General features: G+C 38.6%; 1 protein-coding gene and 1 long non-coding RNA gene across 2 annotated transcripts; both read right to left on the bottom strand.

Moving 5' to 3' along the window:
- Positions 1-8,064: 8,064 nt before the first annotated feature.
- LOC103703520 lies at positions 8,065-13,264 on the bottom strand. The gene is made up of 6 exons (XR_005512162.1): positions 12,717-13,264; positions 11,803-12,618; positions 11,666-11,706; positions 9,217-11,569; positions 9,072-9,118; positions 8,065-8,400 (listed from the first exon to the last, which is right to left on the bottom strand). It is a non-coding gene; the product is annotated as an uncharacterized LOC103703520 (long non-coding RNA).
- A 344-nt stretch (positions 13,265-13,608) lies between these two features.
- On the bottom strand, positions 13,609-19,123 carry LOC120111016 (zinc finger BED domain-containing protein RICESLEEPER 2-like). The gene is made up of 5 exons (XM_039127289.1): positions 18,564-19,123; positions 15,538-17,566; positions 14,828-15,453; positions 14,643-14,701; positions 13,609-14,542 (listed from the first exon to the last, which is right to left on the bottom strand). The coding sequence occupies exon 2, from the start codon at positions 17,562-17,564 to the stop codon at positions 15,993-15,995; it is 1,572 nt and encodes a 523-aa protein (XP_038983217.1). The 5' UTR covers positions 17,565-17,566; positions 18,564-19,123; the 3' UTR covers positions 13,609-14,542; positions 14,643-14,701; positions 14,828-15,453; positions 15,538-15,992.
- Positions 19,124-19,689: the final 566 nt, after the last annotated feature.

Raw genomic sequence — 19,689 nt, 5'->3', positions numbered from 1 at the left:
TCCTTTCCGCGGTATTTTAGGAATCCACGTAAAGCTTGCCGGGGACATTCGAAAATGTTAAGACTCGTACGTGTTGGGTCCCACAGAAACCTGTCGTGGCCTTCCTCGCCCACGCAAGGGGCCCTTTCACCCGGCTAGACCCCCATCTGCCGTCTGATTCAGATCATAGGGTCCGTCGACACGTATCCTCGCAGGACTGGAGCGTGGAGGGGCAGCTCGCACACGCTTTTGGAGGATGGCAACCGGCCACGTCTGGTGTCATGCAATGGATTTGATCAGACCAGCGGCGTCCGACCACCTTTGGACCTGATCTCACCCGAAGGATTCAACTTGAGATGCTCAAATTATTGTCCAACTAGGATAATGGTGTGACACATATCCTCCTGATTACTCTCTTCACCGTCGCGGTTGAACGTGAGGTCTGGATCAAAAGCCATCAACGTCTGGCTCTGGACAATTAGTGCCATAAACATGACAAACAATTTAAGTTTTATTTCCAACACAAAGTTTTCATAATACAAAGCTGGATTTTCTTGATCGCTCTGGCCTCTGTTTCTTCTATCATCCTTTCGGTATTTGATTTTTTGAATTTTATTCTCCATCGAACAATTATGGCCTTTCCATTATTATTTCTGATCATATTGTTGATGTAACATCGCTATTCTTTCTCCATCACTCTAATAATCCAGACATGATTCTGGTCTCTTAAGTCCTCACTGATGATAATTATCTTTTATATGAAGACTATTTTTTTAGTCCAGAATAAACTTGGCTTTATTGATGACTCGCTTAAAAAACCTAATAAAAATTCGGCAACACTTGATACATGGCGATGTTGCAACTTGCAACATTATGGTGCTTTTTTGGATTTGAAATGCGGTCTATAAATATCTTGTAAGCGGAGTTGATCATGGGCCAAGCCTCAGGCCTAAATTCTGTTCATTTTCAATCAGGCTTCGAGCCGAGCCTATGTAAAATTTGATATTTTCTATGCCCAAGCCCAGCCCATGATTAGCTTTACTTGTGAGCATCATAGTCTATTTTGAAACTGTAAAGAAAGCATAGAAAGTTCTTGAGGAGCGTTTTTTTTTATAGTTAGATTGCTCAAACTTATCATATCAAGCGTGATTGTGCATGATTCTAGCAATTGTAATAGAGAAGGAGAAAATAAGAAGCAATGCTAAGGGGCCCTGCTTTTGTTCACACAAAAACTTCTCTCGCCATATGTGGATTGGGTAACTAGTAGTAGTTCATACAACGCATACAAGATGATTGGATGTTACATTGCCAAGGCAAAATTAATGGCTTGAGGAACAATTTTTGTGTACTTAATGGGACCTCCAGAGATAGAATATTTACCTAGTCTCAATGTCAATGCTGGAGATATGCGTTTGATTTCTGGTTTCAACCAATAAATAAAAAGGTACAGCCACCTGTTTGCCCCTCCTAGCCTTGCAGGCAAAAGCCAGGATGTTTGGGATGGTGAAATTAACATGGCTCAAACAGCAAGGAGAGAACTAGAACTTTGAAAAAATATTTAAGAAATAAATAAATTGGAGGGTACACTAGAGACGAGGTATAGAACTTTCTCCAATGGTAATGGTATGTTGCAACAATTTGATGAAACTCCTTTATGCTATATATACATTAGCAATAAAATTTTAATGATTAAGTTCTTGAACATAACCAAGACTTAGTATCTGGTCTAGTCCTTACAGAATTGCAGAGGCTTGTGAGGATGTTGGATACTACTCTTGTCATATAGCCTAGAATTGCCTACAGGCCTTATTCCATGAAGTAGAAAACTAAGAGGCTTTGCACTCCCATTAGGAAGCCAACTATTGGAAAATTAAAAGTAGGTCATCTAGAGAACAGTTGAGTTACATCCATTTTGTAGCCAAATATTGCCGGAAGGCTTCCATATCCACAAAAAAGGAAAAGTAATCAAAAAAAAGTTGTCTAAATAAATTATATAAAATTAAACAATTTATATAAGGTTATTCAAGAAATATTCTTCTAAAGTCCTTCGTGACCTTGTTTATTTATTTTTGATCTTCAAATGGTAGTATTTATTCTTGATACGCCTATTTTTTTTGTGATGTTCTTGATGCATTAACAATTATTATTGCTTTTAACTAAAACCACTTTGTATTAATTAATGATTTAGTGGATAAAGAACCCCTTCTCCTGTACAACATTTTGTAACCTAGAATGAATAATTTAAAGATGCATTTCATTCGCAGCTGGAATTAAAATTAAAATCAGAATTGAAAATATCATATCCTTCGATGTATTTGATTCGTAACTAAAATTAGAATCAAAATTGAAATAAAATTTGAATATTAAAAAAAAGATAGAATTAAAGTTTGGAGAATTGAGAAGTTCTTTTTTTAAAAAAAAAAAATCGGAGCCAATTGGCTGAAACAAGAGCTACTCGTTTCCATTCTCATTCTAGAGCCCGCCCAACTATCTATACCAAATATATCCTAATTATACTTCTAGATATAGTTTCCATCAATTAAAAAATAGTTTTATACTGAATAAATTTAATAAACCATTCTTCTCACAGGAGAAGCCTAAATCCGGGAAAATAATTAGCTTTTGTACGTAGCCTTGTGCAGGATGATGTACACTAGATTTTGAAATACGCCCGTTGCACCATGCAACCTTGCAGCCTTGTTTTCTTTTTCTATTTTCCTTTTTTTTATTGGCTAAGGAGACTTTAGGTCTTTACAAATTAAGATTTTCTTTTCAGAAAGACCTTAACAACTCAAGATTTTTTTTCAGAAAGAAAAGAAAAAGGACTTCTATTCAGCAGGGAAGAAGTTGTCATAAAAATCGTGCATCTGGTCTGCTTCTGAGGGTATACCTTTTACATAACGTACGCTACTCAAGTAGTCCTATTCAATATCAAATGGGACTGTAACAACCCAGGATCTCACCCAAAATGACTAGCTGGAAGATATTATTTGGGTTCCTTGATCTTGTATAAGTACCCAAGATCTACCCAACAAATAACCGATGTAGGACTAAACACACGCTCGCACGGATCCTCACATACTCTTCTCGTTCAAGCCCTGACGTCCTCGTCGGGCTAAGGATTCAAATCTATTTAAATCTAATCACAAACACCACGATTGATCTGTGGTCAGCCCCAATTTATAGGTCGGATCCGCTCTGATTCATTTGTAACAACCCAGGACCTCACCCAAAATAGCTAGTCGGAAGGTATTATTTGGATTTTTTGATCCTGTATAAATACTCAAGATCTATCCGGCGAATAACCGATGTAGGACTAAACACACGTCCGCACGGATCCTCACAGGGACACTTTAAGAAAAATAGCATTAGGTCTCAGGGGATTCTATGCAACTAACGTGAGGATTTAAATTATCAATAACAGTCCTGCCTTCAACATTAATCCAATAAACATGATAACACTCTACAAGCTAAAAACACAACCACAAACCTCCCTTTATTATCCACAAGAAAAAAAAAGGACAGACCGAAAGCCATCAAATAAAAACATAAAAACTAGCTGTTTCAGGCCATATAACTTCTTCTTCTTCTTCTTCTTCTTCTTCTTCTTCTTCTTCGCATATCTTCAATTATGCTGAGGAGGTGGTCCTTTCGACACACCCGGGGGATTCGGACCCCTCACGCTTGCTACATAAACTCCTCTATCCTGAGCATCCATCATCAACCAAACCATCAGCCAACATACCACTTAGAATTTAGATTTAATAAGAAATCATGACATATACTTGCTAAAACAGAAAATTATAGTTGATATACTATCTCTTTAATAATAAAACTGCTTGCTTAGGATAACAATAAAGCATGCAACACCTGAGAAGATTGCAGCTGAGAAAAATCTACCTCTTTAGTTCCTGAAAGAAACAAATATAAAACAACTTTCAGAAGAGCAGAAAACATAATGGAAAAAAATAGTTCTTAAAACGAAAGAAAAAGGGGCATTGATCTGCGTACCATTTGCTTGAGAGTTGCCACCGCCACACCTCTTGACCCGTTCCACCAGGTTGAAGAAGCTCTCCTTCAACTGCTGGACGAGCTTGGCCATGGAGACTCTTGGTGTGTGGTCTATCCCTTTCACCTCCATTTATCCCTTTTATACTTGATGACTAGGTTGCAAGTGTCATTGATCTGTGGGCAAGGTCATGTGCAAACGTTACACCTGTTGGAAGTAACAAGGAGAGGACATGCTTGCAGGATGACTTGAGGCTTGAGTTAATTATAGTTTGCATGATGTCATCCTCATTAATCCAGTAATAATATCTCAATTTATTCTGAGTTGTTTTTTTTTTTAAATTTTTTTTTTACAAATATTATAACAATCTACCTTAGATTTTTTAAGCCTAGAACCTCTTCCTAGCATGATGGCATGCATTCTAATTAATCCACCAATAAAGAATTTATTGCATTTCATTTTCTTTTCTTTTTTGAGAGATATTATACTGATCTAATTTTCATATTCAAACCTAGATCTTCCCCCCTCATTAATATATTTAAAAGATGGGTGCCAACCAAGTAGACCAAGTCTCGTTGGCAGTAATTATTATTAAATACATAATGTTTGCCTTTCCTTGGTTCATTCTGTAACAGTTTTTTTTTTTTTTTGGTCAGAACAATAAATAATAGCCATCCCTTCAGTATGATTTTCTAATGTGGTACATGAGATACAAAAAGACCCATTACTTAAATTCTAACTGGCATGACAATTAAGCTATTAATTTATACAATCATGATGAGACTAAATTACTTTCTCTGTTATGATATTATATTGTATGTAGCCATTAACTGGTCAGAGGTCTCTTCCATGTGCTGTGCCCAAAAAGCTTTCATCTTCAATGAAGTTTCCTCACTCATAATACAGGAGATCTTCCAGCTCAATTTTTAGACATTTGGTTTTTTGATTCCAATGGATACATTTATTGTACATTGGTTTAATTTAACTGTTTTACCAAAAAAAAAAAAAAATGAAGTTTCCTCACTCCTCAGTAAATAGACGAACTAATATTTCGTTTAGTTAATCGCATGGTATGATTGCAGGGGAGAACCCAATCTAATTTTAGATGATTTGGTGTGCTAGCTAATTGTAAAATTGTCCTTGTCCTGGTCTTTTTTCATACAAATTTATGGTTGAATAAAATATGATAGTTTCTAAATAGGCTGTCTAGCTCAGCTCACTACATGAACCAAACTTAACAAAAAGTGTTGAAGCTTATTACCTTGCATGAGATTTGAATCAAGTATGAATGTGCTCCCTATAGAGCCTTTAGCTTTAGGCTTAGCTCATCTACTTGCTGTGCTCTAGTTACTACTTTAGTTCAGATTGTTTTCTAGCTGAGTCAAGCCCAAATGAAGTATTGCCAAGCTGCTCCGGCCATGAGCACCTTGGATCATCTCAAGCTAGCTATGGTCTTTTTAGTTCTCCTCTCAAGGAAAGAGAAGTGCACCAGCTAAAATGTGAAAATATGCAATCTCTAATTTATGGGATGAATTAATGCAAGTACTCCTGCTTCTTCACATTGCAGTTGGGCAACGCTACCATATGCGATTGCATTTGGAACTTGGTTTTCTCAAAATAATAAGCCTTTTTTGTTTATTCTTTTCCCCTTCTCATTAAGAAGTACATTTGGAACGTGGCAAGGAATCATTTCTCTCATCCTTCGTTACATGGAGAAGCTCTTTTAGAGGTCACAACTGGCAAGATTCCTTCATTATACTATTCTTCTTTTCGTGTGATCCCCTTCTGGGGTCATCATTCAAAGAAGACCAACCTTGGATAACCAGAGTAGTTATCATAACTAACATATTAAATTAATAGAAAACGATCCAGGGAGCCCCTTTATTTGATACGAAAAGTTCTTAAATTCACAGCTACTTATTCGACAGCTCTATAATCAACATATTGTCATGTTTGATGATAAATCTGGCAAGTTGTATCAATCTTCTTTGGACACATGGTGAGAGAATTATTTGTGTGCACTTAATGAGAGCTCGTTGCATTACTTTTAAATTAATAAGTAGTTCTTCAAGTCCTTTCTTATGAAGACCATACGGGCATGTATTTAGTCCCACATTGGTTATTTGCCAGAAAAATTTTGGGTACTTATATAGAATTAAAAAATTTTAAAAAATACCTCCAGCTAGCTTTTTTGAATAAGATCCTAGGATGTTACAAATGATATTAGAGTGGATCTGGTCTATAACCTAGGAAATACTGCAGCACAGATTTATTAGAGTTGACCACGAGCCGATCGTGGTACTTATGATTAGATTTGAACTCTCAGCCTGACAAGGACATACGACTTGAACGGAAGATTGGTTATTTGCCAAAAAAAATTTTGGGTACTTAGACTAAAAAACCTAACCCAAATAATACCTTCGATTAGCCTTTTGGGTGAGATCCGAGATTATTACATTTCTGCATCTCGAGCACAGATTAGCAAGCCCGGTAGCACCCTTTTCTTTTGGGTTTATTTTAGTTTGCTGTTGGTTAGAGTTTGGACTGCGCTCTTCTTGATTGTTCTCTCTCTAGTTTTTGTCTGTTTTCCCTTGGTTTCCATTCGCCACCTTGCCTTCTTCTTTCTTTTTGCCCCCCTGTTTTTTGTTTCTTATTTCATGATCTTAATCAAATGTTGATGTGCTTGGCCCCATTTTTCTTCTAAAAACTTGGTGAATCCTAGCTGGGATGGCCGACACTCGTCGACATCATGGTGGATGAAGTATGAGTACGAAGAACTAATGCTTCATCCATATAATTAACCTTCTTTCATAGAATTAGTACGAAGAACTGGATTCCCTTGGAAGGCTCGGAAGACATGCTCTTCTTCTTGGCCATGGATTGTCTCCATGCAGTGATAGAGGCTGGAGTTTGAAGGAACTCGGTTGGCGTTTAAGATATTGGCTACAGCCGAAGGGATTGGGTGGGGAGTGGAGGGTGCACCAAGAGTAGGTGTTAAATCAAAATTTCAAGGATTAACCTATCAAAATTTTTAGGATTACTTTAAAATAGATTCATTTGAACGAGTTCTAATTTATTCAACATCAAGTTTGAACTAGTTCTGTTTCTACTTTCTCATTCGAACTAATCCCGGCAGGTGACCCGCCGGGACCAGTGGATGCTTTACTTGAGAACTATTACATAAAACCTCTTGTATATTATAAAACTCTGAAACAAGTACTCCAATATTTATCTGCATTCCTGGCGATTCAAAGATAAGTTTGTCTCAGTCCCGGCATGTGGCTAGCTGGCTCTAGTTCATACTGCACATGAGAACTGAACTGCTGCATATAAACTCATATATAGTACAAAATGTTAAACAACCTTTACATATTAATCTGAACTGGTTCCCATGATTTGAATGCTGGAAGTACTTCAAACTGAAAAATCACAGCTCTAAGTGATTATATCCAGCCACCTACCAAAATATAATACTATATATTTGAGTCTTTATAATGGCCTTAAGATTGCATACAGATTTCCATTTTTTTTCCTTCTCTTAATGTGAAAAAAGTTTGGAGAACTATTTTTCTCTTAGGCAACTTCTTGTTCTTGGTTGTAACCTGTTGCTTCCAACTGTTCACCTCTGTTTTGGTTGTTCTGATACACTGTAACTTATGTTTTTTTTCTTCTTGCTTTGTAAATTCTGTTCCTTTTAACATAACTAGGAGAAGCTCTTAGCTTCCTCCATCTACTTGAAAAAAAAAAAGAAAGAAAATGGACCATCATTTTCAACAACAACTTGGTATTTAACTTATCTATTTTAAACAGATTTTGCTGGATTGATTCATCATTATTCTTCTCTGAGTAACATAACTTTGATGGGATTTTTGGTAGATGAGATTTGATGCATCAGCCACTTAAGTTATTCATCTGAATTGAATATCTAAAACCAGCACAATTAAATTCTCTCCAACTCAGTCTTGGGAGGAGCCTACCTTCCTTACTGATCTCAAAAACTATCACCAACTATTAACTATATGTGAAATAAATCGACCTTGAACAACATCCAGTTATAAAATAATTCCACCCTTTTTGAGAGTTTCACTGCATAACAAGTGAAACATTTAGGACAAATTATTATAGATCCAAGCCACCATTAATTTAACTTCCTCACAATGCAGACCATATATACAAAGGGGTAACAGAAAAGGACACGATCACAAGTAAACAAGAGAAAGAAAAACGAAAACAAAGCAAACGAAAAGCATATCTTACTTAACATCTAATAAGCTAAGACCCAAAGCATCAAAGTTAGCATGAGACATTGCAACCATCTTGCTGAAACCAAATGCTCGTCAGTTGTGCTTCGGCGGAGGGCCTCCGGATACGGGTGGAGTTCTTGCGGAACCATCAATTTCAGCAGCTCTACTCTGAAAAAAAAATATGTTAACAAAAATTAGCTGAAATACTGGTTTAAAAACTCTAGCCTTTTGCACAAAAGACCTAACCTGGTCCCTTCTTTAATATACGAAAATAGCGTAATTGAATATGGTTAAAACCACCACTTTGAAACATTCCTTTGTTTCTTATATTTATATTGCCTTCTATATTTCTTCCGAATACGATAATTTGCTGTTCATACCAATAATGCTACAACATGTATCATCATAGTTTACATGCAAAGCATCGATATTAGTACCATTTTGCAGCCATAAGCTACAGTTTGAGACTTTTTAATAGCTCTATGAATGGCAAGATTTTATTCCAAAAAGTTGTTACGAGTTCTTTAATGATTTAGTATCATTCTGCCGTTTTAATGATTTATGTAGATCTAAGATCCTGACAGAGAAGGCCTTAAGGGTTACAGGCATGCTTCAAATGTCACCTATTTTCTCTGTACTATGACCATCTCTTCCTTGAAGTGTGCTGGCTCCAAGTCAACCGCATGTGTTGCAGCCTGCATGGATGCATGGTATCGTTCCAACAGTACGTAGATAACCAGCTTCTGTGTTCTCTCCTCTCCTTTTAATGATAATACACTTCTTTGTCATGTTATTTAGTTCATGAGCATAATTTTCAGAGTAAATTAAATATGCCTCACCTGCACTATGGTAGATCCCACTTTAGCATCCCCTTCGCCCAAGTTTTCTGAACATAAAACCAAATATCTTTATCAGAAGAATTGCTATAAAGACGTTATGAGAAAAAAAAAGAAAAAGAACTCTTTTTCCATCAATATACTCCACCTTTTTCTTCTTTGGAGCTGCCAAATTTGAAGCTTGTGACGCGTTGAACAAGGTTGGAGAGCTTAACCTTCAGCTGTTGAGCTACCTCGGCCATGGAGAGAGCTTACCAAATGGTCCGTTCTTTGCAGTAATGATTTTTATATTCTCTTATTCTATATGGTCTCTCCATTTAGTTGGGTTTATATAGAGACTAGCTTTGGTGGGTTAACAGTAATCAAACAAAAGCTTGAGACCATGAGCACTGCACTGTTGCGTGAAGAAGACCACACGAAGGAAAGGTGTGAAGGTCTGGTCGTGTGTCAGCAGCAGACAGTACAAGCACTATAAAAGAAAAGTAAAGTAAAAAAAAAAAAGGCAGGCACTGTATTTGGTCAGTTCTGATCACCACCATCATCCCATGGCTCTTTATCTTTGTGGTACCACACTCCATGTGTGTCTTTTTGATGGGAGGAGCCCTACTTCTTGATGAAATCATTCCACTAGCTTCTTTTGTGCATTCTCTCCGCAAACTGGTATGGATAATTTAGAAGTCTTTATATTCCTCCTAAGAGGGGGCTCATTTAGATCTGATCACGATTCTGTAACTGCCGATTCCGGTTTCACAAAAATCTAGAACCTTAACCGTAACCGAAAATAGTCCGTTCGGTTCTGGTTCTAGAACCGCCGGTTCCGGTTCCAGTTCTAAATAGTTTCGATTCCGATTTTTCAACATAAATTATAAAATTTTGAAAAAAAATAGATTGTGTAATTAATTTGGAAAAAAATTATAAATACAAATAGATTGTATAATTAATACAAAATGATAATTTGTACCTCATTTTATTATTTACTATCAAAGTAAATTTTAATAATACAACTAGATAATATTATAAAAAAATAATAAATTTGGAACTAATTTATTTTATTATAAATAAAAAAAATTAGGCTCCGGTTCGGTTCCATCAAATCTGGAACCTTAACCGAACCGTATTCCTCAAGGTTCCGGTTCGGTTAAGAACCGTGAGACACGGTTCCGGTTCCGGTCCGGTTCTTTCCGGTTCGGTTCCGATCCGGTTCCTCGGTTAGAACCGGACCGTGGTTAGGTCTAGGCTCATTATATTATCTAAATCCAATTTTTCTTCCCTTGGTTGAGATGCATGCAAATGGACTGCTTTCTTCCATTGGATTCGGTGGAACAATTTAAATAGGGTCTTGCATTGTCTTTAATGTTGTTAGGATGATACATGTTTTGTGTTGGCCTTGTTAGACTAGCTAATACTTGTGAAGCAATCAGTCTAGCTTGTGCACCAAAAGATGGTATGAGATTTGATAGTGTGCGTGTATGTGTATGCGTGTGTCTATATATATATGTCTAGTGCAAAGATATATATGTTCATATGTTTGTTATTATTAATATTATTCATTTTCGGCTAGCATGCAAGCTTGTAGCAGCTAACTGCCTGAAGCAGGTGGATGGCACTAAGGTTACTACCATCTCATAGAATCCACCTTGTCCCTTTATCAGATCTGATCACAAACTTCACATTCCCTAAATTCAGAAAACCAGTTGTTCTTCTACTTGCCACCTTACTGGAATACAGTGTAGATGTGTCAGGAGAGCTGGTTGTGATTCACAGAGTAGCAGCAGGAGCATGTAATCCAGCTTGCTTGACAAGGTATGTCGTATGCTTGAGCTATGTTTAACTACATATATATATTTGCCACAACCACCTCACAGAATGTAACTTGCTGTATGTTTGATTCAAAGAAACTGGGTGGCAAGAAGCCAACCATTTCATTGATAGAGTGAAATTATACAAAAGATGGGAACCAAAAGAAAGCAAAAGGAAAAGAGAAGAGGGGTCTCAAGCTACAGAGAATAGAGAAGATATGAACATCTTGTCATGCAAAAAGTTGATTAGATCTACAATAATTAATGGCTTTAGAGAAGATTAATCCAACCAAATGAAAAGCAGGCAAGCATCCTATAGAGCACAGACAGAGCAGTGTCTTTTTATCACAAATGCTCATGTTTTATATGTTTGCATCGATTAACTGCACTTTATTACATATTAAAGATGACAGTAAATGGCTTAAAACATGTTTCGTAGCTAATATTCAGATATGAGACACTCCTCTACCAAAGATTTAAAATACTGATCATTTTGTAACATAAAAAAACAGCAGTATGAAGTCTTCATGCTTAAGGCAACCCGGCAAACGAAACAACCAGATTCCAGAGTAAAAGATCAGGAGGAAGCCGCTAATGATATGACCCATTCTTCCATACTACTCAATTAGTCTGTGGGGGAGGTCCTTTTGTTGGAGCTGGGAGCTTTGCGCCACGTACCGCTGCTACTTGGATCCCTCTATCCTGAGCATCCATTCATAACCAAGTTTAAGCCAAAATACCACTAAAAAAGTTGTCGGATTGAAGTATCTTAAATTATTTTTGTGAGAAATTAATCACCTGCACAGTTCTCAACTTGGCTTTATCTGTATCTTCGGTGGCTAAAGATTTAAGAATGTAAGATAAAGTATAAAGCTGTAATACATATAACATAAAAGAAAGGTTTCTATTTTTCATTCATTTGTTACATTACCTACCTTTATCTTGAGGGTTGCCATTGTTGCCACCTTTGATGCCTTCAGCTGCGGGGATGAAGCTGCTCTTCATCTGCTTGGTGAGCTCAGCCATGGAGGAAAGATCTCTAATCTCTGTTAACTGCACATAAGAAAAGCTTATTCTCTTCCCCCTGTCTAAAGTTCAAGCGGTTTTATAGTAGAGCTTTTAAGGGCAAGAGGCATTGATTGAAGTGAAGGCCATGTGCATTGGTTATTATTTTTAACATGCAGCATGTGAGTCCTAATTTCAGAGCTGTGACTCTGAGAGTGCCCATTAAAAGAGCTTGTCTGCCCCTGAGGGGACCTTTGGAAAGAGGAAGGTTCCATCAAGCATAACCAAGCAATTGCCACATTTCAAAGGTTAGACTTTTGAACAAGGAAGAGAACCTTGGGAAGAGGAATTTATTAATTTTGTAACTCCAGTGAATCAATTAAATATCTTTATTTTGCACTAAATGAACTTCTGCGGTCCACATTATGGTGGTAGCATGGAAAATGAGAAAACGAGAAAAAAAACACTTCCCTCTTCTCCCTAACACCTCTCTCTCTCTCTCTCTCCCCAAAGAAGATGAGAAAAAAAAAAACACTTGCCTTTTAAATGTTACTGCCATCTCGCCTTACTCCCATATCTCTCCCTCTTTTTAACTCCATGGCCCTGTTTCATGCTGCTGCTCCTCTTCTACAGAGACCTTCCACGTCATCAGGAATGCTCTGCATGAGCTTTCATTCAATGCTGGCCATCTAAACTGTCGAGATCTATACCAATAGCATTGAGCTTTTGTAGCACCAGGATCTGCTCTGTTTCAACAGAATTCAAGCAATTTGTTATATTACTCCATTTTATTCATATAGAAGTAATATTTTTTCAATTTTAGTTGAGGTGGTTTGAGTATGACCTTTTTCCCCTCCAAACACCATCTACTTGGTAATGTCAAGCAAGGAATGGAAGGTTAACAGGTGACTGGAAGCCCTATCCTGGAAACTCGAGTGTGTACTTTCAACTCTTGATCTATGCTTTGTAAGATAGAAATGTATTGAAGTGGCAGTTGATGAATAAGAAACTGGAAGGCGGGTTGGTGTGTTGCAAGAGGTGAGAAAGGCCTGAATATTGTAGCCATAAACTCCAATTTTTCGATCAACTTCGACATGAGTTGCTAGGTTGCCAAGCATCATGAACAGCAGCCTCCCTAGTCCCTATTGTTGCATAAAGCAAGATATTCTATATGCAACTTTTCATGAGACTGCTTTTCTTTTTTAGATGCAAGAGTTAATATATACTAATCTTAAGAATAGTACATGAGATTCGACCATTATGTCTAAGACAAGATATTTATTGGTAGCATTTCGTATCTTGTTGTGATGATTTTTCCATTATCAGCACCATGTGGTGTGTTATGTCATACAATTAAAGGACTTCGTAGGGGACTAAATTGGACTAGCAACTCCCACAACAACAATTAGGGCTGTTAACGAGCCGAGCCGAGCCCGAGCCTGGGAAAGCTCGGCTCGGCTCGTTTCACAGTAGCTCAGGCTCGGGCTCGGGCTCGGGCTCGGTAACGAGCTCTGTATTGGGCTCGGGCTCGGGTTCGCTTGGTAAAGCAAAGGCTCGGGCTCGAGCTCGTAAAGCTCGTTTCAATTACGAGCTCCTGAACGAGCCCGAGCTCGGGCTCGGGCTCGGGCTCGGTACGAGCTCGAGCTCGGGCTCGGGCTCGGTACGAGCTCGGGCTCGGGCTCGGTACGAGCTCGGGCTCGGTACGAGCTCGGTGGTCTGAAATTTGCATTTGTTGCTTGTTTAACAGAAACCTCACAACTTGAAATTGGAAACATAAGTACATTAACTTATTCTGTTGTTACAGGAAGCATGATGACAGGAAAGAAAAATGATTCAGAAGCAAACATGATGACAGGAACGATAGCATGATGAAGCAAACATGATGACAGGAACGAAAAATGATTCAGAAGCTTCAAAAGGAAAGCTGATGGCTGCCTGCTTTTGCTTGCATTGCCTTGTAGATAGAGAAGTGCATGCTATAACTTCATAAACACACCCTTCTGGTCTTACATAAAGGCACAAAATTCCCTGAAGACATTTGGAAAGGAAACAATAACTGACCAACCTTTTTCCATTTATAAGTGCGATCTGAACAGAAGACAGACATCCTGTAGGGAGGTCGAATCATAAGCACTTGAGCATCCATCACTAACTTCGGCCATGAGTCCACACACATTGTATGGAAATATGTGAAGGAAAGTGCATTATCGTTGACAAGCAAAAAAGGAAAAAAAAGATGCAAATTGCATCCTCTGTGATTAATGAGTTTGTAATGAAACTCAGACATCAGGTAAGCAGTCACCTGAGTCTGTCTTCATGCAACCATATTTAAATGCAGAAAGTACCTTTGCTGGTTTCTCATCATCAGGAGAAAGGGTTTTGACTTGTTAATACTCAGGCATCGAAACATATTAATTAGTCCTACGTTTGAAGAACAAGCACGCTATTTCAAAATTCATTATGCAGGGAACATTGCATTTGACTTATATTACAGTAGGATCTAACATTATGAACTCTGGTGACAGCCAAAGAATGAAACAAATACAGCATTAGAAGAACCTATACAGCATTCTCCTTCACCATGAGCATCCATTAGAAGAACCTATATAGCATTCTCCTTCACCATGAGCAAATTTCTTTAGGGCTCACCCGCCATCTATGAAACAAATACTGCATGATTCAGGACAGTCAGAGTTTAATGATTTAATCACATACGAGACAGAGAAAAAAGAAGGAAACTGGACATGGAGAAGAAAAGGATACAACTCACCAGGGCAGAAATACTTATCTGGAAGCTTCTCAAAGGGTGTTCTATCATTGTATATGTAACTGCACATAATTTAGAAACAAATCACAGTTAAAAGACATCTGAATGCATTAGTACTCAATGCAGTATCAGTAAAATAAAGCTGAGGAGAATGGAGAATTAGGTTGGTGGGGAGAAGGGATTATGACCCGCAGGCCGCAGTCGCGGCAGATGTAGGCCTGCTTCGAGGCGACGCGCATGGAGAACCTCGGGGCGGCGGCAGGAGCTTGTTGCAGGGGTGACAGCACTCAACAACATAGAAATAATTGATGCTTCAGTGAGTTTTAGCCATAATAAACCAGCACAAAACATTAAGCAATGCTGTAGTGTGTAAAGGTATAGACATATATCCTATTTACTCCTGGTTAAAGAAATAAAGAAAGAAAGAGAGTGTAAACTTTATCACCACGCATGCAACAGTAGCAGACTACTTGATAAACACAAAAAGATGAGAGCAGGAAAACAAAATATGCAAATGAAACACAATCTAACATCAAGTTCAGCCAAATAACAAGGGTCATCGGTGGGCTGCAGCATCAGACCGGCCTTCTCTACCAAACACAAAAACTCCATCTGAAGATCCAAATTAAAGGTGGAGATCTAACATTAGTACATGACAAAATATCGTTCATCCTCAACAAACTAAAAAACATCCCATACAAATCAAGTTCTACAAAAGAGTTCAAGAAACACAATAAACATAATAAATCTCAAGTTCTCAAGTAGTCTCGTTTAGGCCAGTCTCGGTGTTCCATTGTGTAAACTCTTCATCAACCTGCAAATTAAATAAGAAACCAGAAATTATAAATTGAAAAACTAACTACTAAAAGATATATTAAATACTATAAATGATACTTACATTTGATGACTGCTCCAATCGAAGCTCTTGACGCAACCAATCTCCAGTACAAATCAAAGCTTGTACAGTCTCAGGCTTCAAAGAGCTACGATATTGATCAAGCACTCTACCTCCAGCACTAAATGCAGCCTCTGAAGCAACAGTAGTAATAGGAATGGATAGTATGTCCCGAGCCATTTTTGATAGATAGCGAAATTTTAAAGTGTTGGCTTTCCACCAATTTAAAGCATCAAACTTGTCATAGTCTTCATCACTAGGCTTGAAAATATCTTCTTCTAGATACATGTCCAACTCAGTTTTGTTTGAAGGAATAGCATTCCTATGTTGTTGAGCCCACATATGAAACCGATGATTAGCCCTTCTTTTTTTTTGCAGTTTGGAAGAGATACTTGGGATATTGCTAGCATCAACATCTATTTGTCCATCTGAAGATACATATTCCTTGTAGAGCATATCTAAAGCTTCATGAACATCATCAATATGGCGTTGAAAAACATCCTCACCATAAATTTGTGAAAAAAACAAAATACAATGAGCTGCATTTTATAGCGAGGATCCAAAACTGCTCCAATTGCCATTAGTAAGTTACAGTCTCCCCAATACTTCTCAAATTTTTCATTCATTCTTCGAGTCATGCGCACCACAAAATCTCTAGTATCAAAGGACATTTCATTTAATTTCTCCTTCACTCTCCAAATTTCATTAAGGAACAAATTTGAAGTTGGATATCGACGTCCTGAGAACACTTCTGTGACTTCATTAAAAATTTCCAAAAATTTTGAAACCTCTGTAGCTCGTATCCAGTCCTCCTCGGATGGTAACCATTTATAGTTGGAGTCTCTTTCCTTGTACATTGGAAACACCGGTTTGAACTCCAATGCCGACTCTAGCATTTCATATGTTGAGTTCCATCGAGTAGGCACATCAAGTTGAAGAATTTTAGAGGTTGACAACTTCAACTGTTTAACAATTTCAGTAAACTTATGAAGTCGTGAAGGAGACATCTTCAGATATTTCACACTTTCGCGGATATTCTCAATTACATCCCGTATTTCTGCTAAACCATCTTGTACCATTCGGTTCAAAACATGTGCACAACAGCGAACATGAAATATTTTTCCACTGAAGTAAAGCTTTCCTTTGATTGCAAAATTATCCCTCAAGACTTTAACTGCTGTGTCATTCGAAGATGCATTGTCTAACGTAATAGTGGAAACCTTATCTTCAATCTCCCATTCAGTTAGACACTGAAGAATACAATTAGCAATAGCAATTCCCGTGTGGGGAGGTGCCAAGCTACAAAAATTTAAAATTCTCTTTTGCAACTTCCATTCAGAATCTAAGAAATGTCCAGTGATACAAATGTACCCTATTGTTTGATTTGAGGTCCATAGATCAGTCGTTAAGCTAATTCTATCAACATTTCTTAACAATGACCTCAACTTTTGCTTCTCAATTGCAAACATTTTCATGCAGTCATTTCTCAAAGTAACCCGCTTTATTAGCTCAAATTTTGGGTTAAGAGCTTTACAGAATAAAACAAAGAACTGATGTTCCACCATCCTAAAAGGATACTCATGCACTATAAACATCTTTGCAAGAATCTCTCTTATCTTGTCTTTGTCATACTTGTAAGTTGCTAGCATTGCATGACCTTGAGTAACATCAAACGACAATAAGCTTTGTTTTAACTCTTTGTCTTCGCTAGACTTAGAAAGTTTTCGAGGCATGCAAGCATTTAAATGTCTTTTGAGATGAGTTGTGGCACCCCCCTTCTTCCATGCCAATTTAGCACTGCAATAATTGAATTTTGCCTTTGTGTTGCCATCTACTGTTACGATATCAAATTCAGTCCACACCTCAGATCTCTTCCTCCTATTTGGGTCATCCGAAGATTGTCCTGTACCCATTTTTTTCATTTCATCCATTGCATCATCTTTATCAATAATATTTTCCAATTCAACAAGTTCATTTGCACTATAAGCTGTAGAGGCATGTTGATCGAATTCATGTTGGCCATCTGACATTTCTTGAAAAATATAAACAACCAATCAAATTACATATTTAGTACATAAGCATGCCATACTGCCATACAATTATACAAAGCCTATTCAAGGCTAAAACAAAACCAAAGAAATTTAGACGCCAATTCATTTAAACACTTGAAAGCACAGCCCTCCTTCCAAACAAATTTTCATAAAGAAATAGCCATACAGGTATGATTTTCTCCAAAAAAACAAAAAAGAATAATTATAAGGATGGGTAATTAACTGGTTCAGTATGGAAAGGATGGGAACATAGTTTATAGTCCATCATTGGATTCCTATATAGTCCATCAGTATGGGCAATTAACTGCTATTCATTTCAACAGAGGGAGGTTGGTGCTTGTATTCATTTCAAGAGAAGCCAATTTTTCAATCAAATAAAACAACGAGGTGCATTGGTGGTGGCTTCATGAAGTTGACCGTTGGCATCATGCATTACCTTGAGGTCCCTCAAGAATGCTCAAGATAAAACTCTATTTTTAGGACGGTTGGAGCCATTTGAATTGGAAAATCAAGGCAAGAGTATTCTCAAAAGAGAAGGGAGACCACGAAGGAAAGTTTCAACAGTCCATGGCCGAGGATGGGATTATGGGAACCTAAGATAACTGTAATGCTTCTCCGTTGCGGGATGCCAATTTGTGATGGAAGACTGTTCCAGCATTTTCAAAATATCATCTAATTTGAGACATAGCCGGTTCAAAATTTAAGATATGGCTGCCAGTCAGCTCACTACTCATGTGACTACAGCTACAGACTGGAAAATGCAAGAGGTGAAATCCACAGATCCAAAAATCAGGAGAAAGAAACCTAGCTCATCCTCTGAGCAGCTTCCTTCGCTAGAAAGATGGAAAAATATGAAGTGTTGAAACTAGAAAGATGGAAAAATAATTCTAATTGCATTGCTAAACCCAAAATTTGCTATCCGTGGGTGGAGTAGTGCACTTGGTAGCAATAGAAAAACCCGAGTCTATTTGAACTCACCAGCAAGTCGGGGTCGGCCGGTCGCCGGTCGGGGGTCGCCGGTCGGAGTCGGGGAAGATCCGGGAGGAGCAAGTCGAGGGATCGACTGATCGAGTCGTCGTCTCGTCGAGGTCCAGCCGTCCAGTCGTCCAGATGATGGAAGGGGTGAGGGGTTCGGAGGAGAAGGAGGGCCGGAGGGGTTCGGAGGAGAAGGAGGGCCGGAGGGGGCGCGGCGTGCGGGCGAAGGGAGGCGGAGCGCGGCGGGACTTGGGAGTCGACTGTCGAGTGGGAGTCTGGGAGAGGCCGAAATCGGGGGAGGAGTCTGGGAGAGGCGGCCGAGAGGGAGACAGTCAGGAGGAGACTAGGGCATCGCCATCGCATGAGCTGATGAGCATCAAGTGGTGGTGATCACGATCTGGGTCGATGGACGGTGGGGGCTGGTCCGGCTGGAGAGTGGGCCGGCCGGGTGGGCCCATGGCCATGGGAGACTAAATGATTAATCAATCAGCATTCAGCTAAAGGCCCAAGCTCGTTTGGGCTCGTGAGCTGCTCGGGCTCGAGCTCGGGCTCGAGCTCGGATGTAAACGAGCCTCATATGAGGCTCGGGCTCGGGCTCGTTTGACTAACGAGCCGAGCCCGAGCCGGGCTTTTACCGAGCCGAGCCCGAGCCGAGCCCGAGCAGCTCGGCTCATTAACAGCCCTAACAACAATAATGAGAAACAGGGCTATAGGTTGGTTCCAGATTTCAACGTATACATATTTCATAGATAAGAATGAAGAGCCTCAAAGTCTGGCCTGAAACCAGATTCTAAAACACTCTGCAGATTCTACAACAAAGATTAAGTTTATCTCCAAATAAATACGAGATATAACATACAAGAGTAAGAATTCCTGACCTTGTTCTGCAAACCTCTTCCTTGTGACATGCAGCAGAACAACTCTTACATCAGCGCTGTTAGCTTCTATCTCCAGAATAAGTGGAACAAAAGCAAATATATGTATTTAACAACTGTGCATGTTGGATCAACGAATGGGACAAGATATCCAAAGGTGAACTGCGATTCTTTTCAGAGATATTAATGATCCCTCAGGTATGTCGATCAGTTCCTTGTCATCAGTTAAAGAGTCAAGTAGCACCCACTTAACT

The sequence above is a fragment of the Phoenix dactylifera genome, chromosome 6 (assembly GCF_009389715.1).
Source record: "Phoenix dactylifera cultivar Barhee BC4 chromosome 6, palm_55x_up_171113_PBpolish2nd_filt_p, whole genome shotgun sequence".
NCBI classification, from domain to species: Eukaryota; Viridiplantae; Streptophyta; class Magnoliopsida; order Arecales; family Arecaceae; genus Phoenix; species Phoenix dactylifera.
This window is presented reverse-complemented; position numbering and strand designations above follow the sequence as displayed.

Excerpts from the sequence above, each read along its gene's own strand:
- LOC120111016 (XM_039127289.1), bottom strand. The coding sequence starts at position 17,564 with ATGTCAGATGGCCAACATGAATTCGATCAACATGCCTCTACAGCTTAT.